The following is an 8,678-nucleotide window of genomic DNA, read 5'->3' as shown; positions in this document are numbered from 1 at the left end:
ATAGAGTGTTACTTTGTTAAGTTCATCGACTATTAAAAGTTACAAAATGGTCACTCGACTATTAAAAAAAATAACGGTGTTCTGAGCTGAACGATAACATTTGATCTTACAATCTCAAACGATTATCGTATCTCAATCATCATGTTAACGCCCAACTTAGACAATAGTTAATATTTTAATTGAAAAGGGACAAGTTTGGAACATAATGAATATCTGAGTGACCATATTATAACTTTTAATAGTCAAAAGATTTAATAAAGTAACATTCTATAGTCATAGGACTTTTTTATAACTTTTCATATTCAAGGTACTTAATAAAGTAATATCCTATAGTTGAGGATCACTTGTGTACTTTTACCGGGGAAAAGATTTTTTTTTTTGAGTAAACATATAATACACGAAATTCCAGTTATTTGCTTCTTCTAGGCGTGATGTGAATTTTTTATTAGAAGAATTGGTAATTTGCTAAAAGAGGAAAAGAATCAAACCGTCATTTCGTCGCCAATTTTTTCCCGATGGAATCCCAAAGTTCCGACGAAGAGGATCAGTTCTTCGACGCATTCGATGACTTCCAATTTTACGATTGCTTTACCTGCGAGCAATCAGAGCCTTCCACGTCTCACTTACCTTCAACTCTCCTCCGGCGAACCTTCTCTCGCCGGGGAACTACCGGCAAGGAACCCGTTGAATGCCTTCCAGAAGCTTCCAATCTCGAAGATCACTCCAGAACCAATTCTAGAGACCCACGATACAATCTTTTCCGTGATTTGAAGCCAAACGAAAGCACTTTTTCGGTAACCGAGTCGCCTCGGGATGGAGTTAGCTCGATCGGCGTCTCTGAAGAGAACAACGTCGTGGAGTCAACGGTCACCGTTGCTGAAAATGATGAACCAGTGGACCAAGCTCGTAATAACTCCGCCGACTCGATCGCTGAACCCAGTGAGTCACTAAATTCTAATTCCAGGTTGCTGCTGTTTATAGCTGGTTTTGTGATCAAGGCATTCGGGTTCCAGTTAAATTTGTTGATTAGCTCCGTTACATTGCCTATATCAGTTTTAAGTTACGGCTACATGTTTATTATTGATCCTTTTCAAGCTTTCAGCCATGGTAGAGCTTATATAATTGCAAAGTTGTTACATTTACGGGATTCGATTTGTGATTATTTTAGTCCTATGATGAATGATTGCATAAACTATCATAAATCAATATGGAACCTCGTGTTTCGTTTCTGCTGGGGATTGTTCTGGGCTTCATATGTTGGCTGCGTTTTATTTGGGTTAATGTTTACTTCACTTGCTACTACTGGGGTTCTGATGAGGTATTTGGTGGAGGAACCATTGGAGATGAAGGAAATGTTGAACTTTGATTATACTCAGACTAGTCCGGTTGCATTTGTTCCGATTGTATCTTGTGCCGCTGCCGGTTGCGGTGCGAAATGTATGGAGAAGATAGATGTCGGAAAGAATGTGCGTCCTCGAGCTATACCGCTGGATCACAAATTGAAGGTTACTGTTTCTTTGACATTGCCAGAGTCAGAGTACAATAAAAATCTTGGGATGTTCCAGGTATTTGTTTGATTTATGGAATGCAGAGGTTGCTGTTATTTCCACCTTTTACTTCATTCATGGTTTACATTTTATATCTAGAAACCGAATTCATGGTTCTGCTTGTAGTTCAAGTTTGGTAAGTTTTATATGCTTACATTCTGTTCCTTTTATTCTATTCATTATATAACATGTTAAATGAACATGAGATGTGAAGTTAGTAAATTGTCTTGTTGTGGATTTCGGAGTTTCTTTTAATCGTAATCATCGAGCGAATTTATTTCCACAGGTTTCTTACCTCTTGAGCAGGGCAAAAATTTGTAATCAGTATGTTGAAGGAAATGATGATATTGCTAACCTCATGATTCAGTGAATATTGTAGTATTCTGCTTCTTATACTAGCATGTTTGATAGGTTAGTGTCAGCCTAATATCCTAAGAAAGTTCTAGAATAAGTTGGGTGATTTTCCGGTGATAAATCAATCGCACAGAAGCCGCATGACCTTATTGTGAACATTTCAATCCCATATGAACTAAATAAGGTTATACAGTGACCGGGGTTGATGTTAATTCGGCTGAAACCTGAGTCTAGAAACAGGCTATAGAAATTGGTTAACAAGGAAAGATGGGAGTGGCTTCTTCTTCTTGAGTAGTGTATTTCATTTAGCTGTATCAGTAATTGAACCCATAGCTTTTAGTAGTGAAGAAATTGGTATTGATGAACTGCACCGTTTTACTTTCTGTAGGTGAGAGTAGATTTCCTGTCTATTAATGGTGAAACTCTTGCCACCTCAAGCCATCCATGCATGTTGAAATACATCAGTGTACCTATCCGCCTTCTGCTGACATTCTTTAAGGTTGCTCCTCTAGTAACCGGCTACACTCGGGAAGCACAGAATTTGAATCTGAAGATTAGAGGTTTAAACGAAGGAACCGTGCCTACTGCTTGCTTAAAGGTAGTACTTGAGCAACGAGCGGAGTTCAGACCGGGTGCCGGTATTCCTGAACTATACGATGCTTTCCTCATTCTCGACTCTGAACTTCCATTTATCAAAAGAATCATATGGTCTTGGAGGAGAACTATTTTCGTATGGGTCAGTATGACATTGTTTATGACGGAGGTACTGTTTACATTAGTTTGCTGTAGTCCTTTACTCCTTCCACGAAAACGGACGAGAGATGGTTCTGCTAGGAGCACGCCAACACGGAATAGTCAACAAGAACTGCAAAGTTGAAAGGTAATCATGCAATTAAAGATTTACCAATCTTTTTCTTAACAAATCACTTGTATTTCGTCTGATTAGGGGTTGCATAGATGAAGGGAAGCAAACTATGCTATTCCCTAGATTTTTCGATATCGACGCATATGAACAGGTTACTCGATTAATCAGCTGTAGATTTTTCATGCCATGAAGGAATCATGTGCTTATTGAGCAAGAATACTCCGAACAATCTTTCCGAGGCGGCGTGGACTATGAAATGCATATGGAACATGGAGCATGAAACATGTGATCTTCAACTAATTTTTCCTGGGATAACATTTGATTAATTTATCAAGAACAAGTGTGTTAGTTAGGATAAGAAGATAAGTTTGAAGTGCCTACAATCAAAGCCTTTTTTGCTGAATTTCGAAATTAATTCAAGCAACCAAGGTGCTGAGAATATAAATCAACTGCTTTCGGAACTTGGTAGTTGAGGGGTAAAACGAAGGGACCATTACGGGAGTGCAGGGCCCATATTGTATAGAAGGTCCTTGTACTATGCGTTTTTTTATGGACTTAGTCCCTTTATTATATAATTAAATTATTTTTTCTACTTTTCGAAACGTTTGCTTTTGGTAAAATTAGTGAGATAATGCAGGCGGGCTGATTAATTAGTTTAATAAGGCAACTTGTTTTTTATTTTGGGATATACGTCAAAAGCTACAGTGTAGCTAGAATTCTTCACGTCGGCGTGACGAGTTTCGTTTGATATAATTTTTTAATGGGTTATGGTACATGGGTCCCAGGGTCGAATATATTTAATATATTTCATGGGACTCGTCACGCGGGCATGATAAGTCTGAATAAAAAATATTTTTTTTTGAAAATTTAAAATATATATATATATATATATATATTAATGGTTATGGAACTCGTCACGTTGGTATAACGAGTTCTAAAGGGTAAAAATTTGAAATTAAAACGGTCGAAAATTTCAAATTTTTTTTAAATTTAAGGGAACTCGTCACTTGGGTGTGACAAGTTCCAACGACTATTTTGGGAGATGATTTTAGTATAAATAGGAGTTTAGGGTGAAGGTTTTGATGTATGAGAAGTGAGAAAAAATTGAGATTATCAAATAATGTGGTTGTGAAAAAAATTTTGGGTATGATTTGGCGAACGGTGTTTATGAGTTTGACAACACCGACTCGAAGATCGACTATTCAGGTTCAAGCTCTTTTTCAGATGAAGAGTAAAAAAAGAGCCAATAAAGTACATAGTTGAAGAGCATAAGAAGAAAATGAAAATGGAAGAGAAGAAAAAGAAAAAGTATGAAGATTTACCGAAGCAGCGTAGTAAATGACTCGATGAGAGAGAAGAAAAAATTAAAAAATTTAGTATAGAAATTGAAAAGAAAAAGACGATGAAAGAAAAATACGAATGTATCTTAATCCAACGTAGTGAACGAATTGAAGATCTAAAAAAATAGAGAATGACATATATACAAATATTAATTTGTATGATTTTAATTTATGTAGGAAGTTGTTTTTATGAATTAAGTAATTATTAGTTAAGTAAACTTATTTAATAGTAGTTTACATTTATAAGAATTGAAGTAGCCTCAAAAACATCGGAATCATCAACTAATGGTATGTTGTCATCTTCCAACAATAGAACAATATCTTTATCATTCTCGCTAAATTCAACAGGGCTTTCACCGAACAGTCCAACAAGACTATCATCAGCAGTATTTGCATGTGATTTAGAGAGTCATACTTCTTATGTTCGTGGTGTTGGTACTGATGAGGTCGAAATATTGGTATAGTCATGGTTTCAACATAAATCTCAACCATATTATTATTCAGTGTTGTCATTTAAACAAAAAATATAACAACTACATTATTCATTGTCATTTTCAAAATATTTAAACAAATATTATAAAATATCAAAACTTTAAATATAAAAATTTATCTTGCAACGAGAGGAAACTCTATAAGAGCATATGTAATAGGCATAAAAAAACAGAAGATGATACAACGCTTATGATTGGAGCAAAATTAAACAACCCGCTACATCCGTTTTTTTGTATATATATATATAATGTTTTTAAAATTCAAAAAAAATATTTTTTATTCGGACTCTTCATACCCGTGTGATGAGTTTAGTAAAATATATAAAAGAGAAAATAACCTCAGTGACCAAAAATGCCTTATAATATACGATTTTAACCAACTTTTTTTGGATTTGCCAAAATGATCAACTAAATCGCAATGAGATCGATAATTCGCAACGCGATCTCCGGTATCGCAAATCAGTTTCCAGATTCGCAACGCGATTCTGACTATCGCATTGTGATTTTACAAATTCGCGTTGCGATTTTCCGACTATCGCAATGCGAATATGTAAATCGCAATGCGAGTATGACTATCGCAACAAGATTCTGACTATCGCAACACGATGCTGACTATCGCAATGCGATTTTCAAAGCGCCATTATTATCGCAACGCATATTTTTTTTCAAATTCCAAACACGAATATTAATATATCGGAACACTGAACCGTCCACAGTATATCCCGTAATCGTAACTCATAACCTAAAACCCTAAATCACAACTCAGTCCCATCTCCATCTCTCACTCTCTAAGGCGACATCCATCCCCATCTCCGGCGAAATCCGTCTATCTCCATCTCTCAGAGCCACCCTCACAATCATTCACAATCAGAAATGGAAAATCAATCAAATCAACCACAGAGGGTTAGTTTTTTAATTATTTTTATTTTGAAATTTTTGCATTATTATTAGGTTTTTCATATTGAAATTGATGATAAGTTTACTGGTAATTTCAATAATTGATTAACCATTTCATTTAGATTGCTTATTAAATTCATTCGATTGCTGCCAATACTGCTAAACTGTTTAGTCTTTAAACCCTGTGAATTTAATATTTGTCTTTGTTTTGTCTTTTGGTTGAAGTAATGCAATCCATTCAAGTTTCAATTTTAGTATTTGAAACCGAGAATCGCAACGCGAAATGAAAATCGCAATGACAGAATCGCAATGCGATTTTAGTTTCGCGTTGCGATTTTCATTTCGCGTTGCGATAGTCAAATTCGCGTTGCGATAGTCATTTTCGTGTTGCGATTTTCATTTTCGTGTTGCGATTTTAAGTTTCAGAAACTATTCCTCTCCTGCAAATTGAAACTTGAATGAATTGCATTACTTCAACAAAAAAACAAAGACAAATACTAAATTCACAGTGTTGCAAATTTAAGTTTGAAGAATAAACTACTACTCTTTATGTTTATTGTTCTTGGTATATCTTCACAATGTAGTTTTTGGTATATCTAACTTGGTATGTTTATTGTTTTTGTAGAACTTTTATTCGGCTCAATTGACCTTAAGAAATAAATTAAGCCTGGCCAAAACAATTGCGTCGAAGCTTTCACCTGCACAAAGAAAAATATTTGAGGATACTTGCTTCAGGCCATGGCTGAAAGTACAACATCCGGGTGGAGATGCTATGTTGACCCATCTGTTTCTTCAAACCATGACTAGCGATCTACCAGAGACTATACAACGTCGTGATGAAGAGATATGGTTTGATTTTCCACCGGCGTATACGTGTTTTGGGTGGGAGGAGCTTTGCTTAATCACCGGTCTACGCTTCGGACACGATGATGTAGGTCGGTACACTAGACATATTACCCGCCTATCATGGTTATCCCGGGTTTTTCCTGAGCTGTCAATGGAGAAGTCGAATTTACACGTGGAAGACTTGACGAGATTATTGAATAAGAAAGATGGTTTTACTCGGATGGATGACGTCGATGTTGTCCGAGTATGCCTTCTAATACTTTTGCATGCTGACTTTTTAGGCAGAGAGGCTAGACAACCTATTCCTAATGATCTAATTAAATTGGTAGAGGACCTAAATGCATGAAACATATTTCTGTGGGGTTCGTATCTATGGAAAGCTACATGGAATAAGTTGTCGTCTGCCTTTGATGATCGAAAAAGTTTGCGTGGCGATGGTTCTAAATACACTTTGTCAGGCTTTATTTGGGCTTTTAAGGTAAGAATTTTTTTATAATGTTTCCAAAATATAATTATTATTTAACAATTACTAATGTTTGTTATTATATTGTTTGTAGATTTGGATATTTGATGCATTTCCCGCCATGCAGACATATGCATTAAAAACTTCTAATGATATTCCTAGGGCTATTTCCTGGAAGAGGAAACGGACCTTGCAGCAATGGGAAGATTTACTACCGTATACGACAATAAATAATGTAAGTTAACACAAATACTACCATATGTTTATAAACAAGTTATTACTAGTACACGTTTAACTTTGTTTGAGGTTTTATATTGTTAGGAGTCCAACACTCCATTACAAAGGCTGACACCCACGGAAGCTGAGCTTGCCAGTGATTGGTGGCAAGCTAGTAAGCTTTTTTTTGATGGCACGGATGATGAGCAGCCTCCACTTCGAGAGCCATCACCTCACTGATAGGGAAGCGGTGGCGGATTGATGAACGTTGCTCTTGTTGAAGAATCAAACCTAGAAAAGATCTAGACTCGATGAAGAACAATAAGGGATGAATCGGGAAGGTGGCGGCAATAGATAGGGTTTCTTTTTGGTGCTGGAAACAAGATAAAAATAAGATTAAAACAAGATAAAGAAAAGATAAATGAATTGCAAATAAAATAAGATAACCAAGAAATCAAAAGATCTCCCTTATGAAGGTGAACGATAAAGATGATTGATGACGTGGATGGATATGTGGAAAATCGATGGATAATGTCCTATCGAGCCCTCCTAGTCGCAATGAAAAGGAAAACACGATAATATGGCTCTAACCAACCCTCCTAGTGGCGATGAAAAGGCAAATTAGAGTGTGAAGATTAATCTCCCTCACAAGAACTTGAAAGAACTCAAGGAGAAGAAGCTTCGAAGGCAAAAGGCAATCAGCACTTGCAAAAACGAACTCTCGTTGTATTATTAATCAAAGAAATCTTGAATTAAAAAGTTGAATGAAGCCTCCTTTATATAGGGGCTGAATTCTAAAGGTCCAAAATAACTAAAGAATAAAATAATAATAAACTAAACATGTTTTAACTCTAATTCCTAATAAAATAATAATAACTAAAAATATTGTTTTAACCCAACCTTAATTCCTAATAAAATAATAAATCTGATCCTGAAAGATAATTAATCATCCTATATTAAATTATATTACAAATAATCAATATAAATATTGAAAATTCGTAATATTTACAAAATAACGTATTAATCCCGTGTAGGATTTCCTGCATGCACCATCTTCAGTAAAATGGTCATATCTTGAGTTCCCGATATCGGATTGATGCGATTCAAGAACCGTTGAAAAGATAAGAGACATACGGTTGTATGTCCAGAAGACATATTGACCAAATAAGATCAGGATACCATTCAAAAAGTCGTCTCAAGTCTGCTATTGTTCTTGTCTTCTTTTCCAATGCTTGGACGAGTGGATCATTTGGAAGAGTTATTACTTCTTCCTTTGATGTGAGCCTTGTGATGCATGTATCATCCTACCTTTCTTCAAAAAGATTCGACCTCGAATCTGAAACATTAAAGGGAGAAACATTAGAATCGTTTAATGATTCATTCACATTATTCTTACCAAATAGATATGCTTTGAATCTTCGAGACTTTGTTCTTCTAATAGGTTCGAGTAGAAACATTAGTCCAAAGAAGCATGTATTCTGGACTCTGGTGCATGTATTATTCCCCCACTCCTCAAAAGGATTCGTCCTCGAATCTGAAAATCCAAAAGAAATAGAATTAGATGTGTTGATCGAAAAACTTGTGAAACATTTACCAGGATCAATGTGATATGTCTTTATGCGTTTTAGTCGAGGTTTCTTCTTTATAGGAACTGATTTC

The 8,678-nt window shown here is 35.6% G+C and overlaps 1 protein-coding gene across 4 annotated transcripts; it reads left to right on the top strand.

Annotated features, from left to right (window-relative positions):
* The first annotated feature begins 440 nt into the window (after positions 1-440).
* On the top strand, positions 441-3,290 carry LOC120170795 (seipin-2-like). 4 transcript variants are annotated; one of them, XM_039178663.1, is made up of 3 exons: positions 441-1,565; positions 2,290-2,781; positions 2,959-3,289. In XM_039178663.1, the coding sequence occupies exons 1-2, from the start codon at positions 516-518 to the stop codon at positions 2,776-2,778; spliced, it is 1,539 nt and encodes a 512-aa protein (XP_039034594.1). In that variant the 5' UTR covers positions 441-515; the 3' UTR covers positions 2,779-2,781; positions 2,959-3,289. The 4 variants fall into 4 exon arrangements, with proteins under 4 accessions (XP_039034594.1, XP_039034593.1, XP_039034592.1 ...); XM_039178662.1 differs by having other exon boundaries at positions 2,935-3,289; XM_039178661.1 differs by having other exon boundaries at positions 2,848-3,289.
* The last annotated feature ends 5,388 nt before the right edge of the window (positions 3,291-8,678 follow it).

This window comes from Hibiscus syriacus, unplaced genomic scaffold (genome assembly GCF_006381635.1).
Source record: "Hibiscus syriacus cultivar Baekdansim isolate YM2019G1 unplaced genomic scaffold, ASM638163v2 tig00111794_pilon, whole genome shotgun sequence".
Taxonomy (NCBI): domain Eukaryota; kingdom Viridiplantae; phylum Streptophyta; class Magnoliopsida; order Malvales; family Malvaceae; genus Hibiscus; species Hibiscus syriacus.
Note: the sequence above shows the minus strand (reverse complement) of the source record. Positions and strands in the feature narration are given on the sequence as shown.

Bases quoted from the DNA above. Each gene is read 5' to 3' on its own strand.
- LOC120170795 (XM_039178660.1), top strand. From the start codon at position 516: ATGGAATCCCAAAGTTCCGACGAAGAGGATCAGTTCTTCGACGCATTC. The intron at 1,566-2,289 runs GTATTTGTTTGA...TACTTTCTGTAG, and splicing joins AAAATCTTGGGATGTTCCAG to GTGAGAGTAGATTTCCTGTC.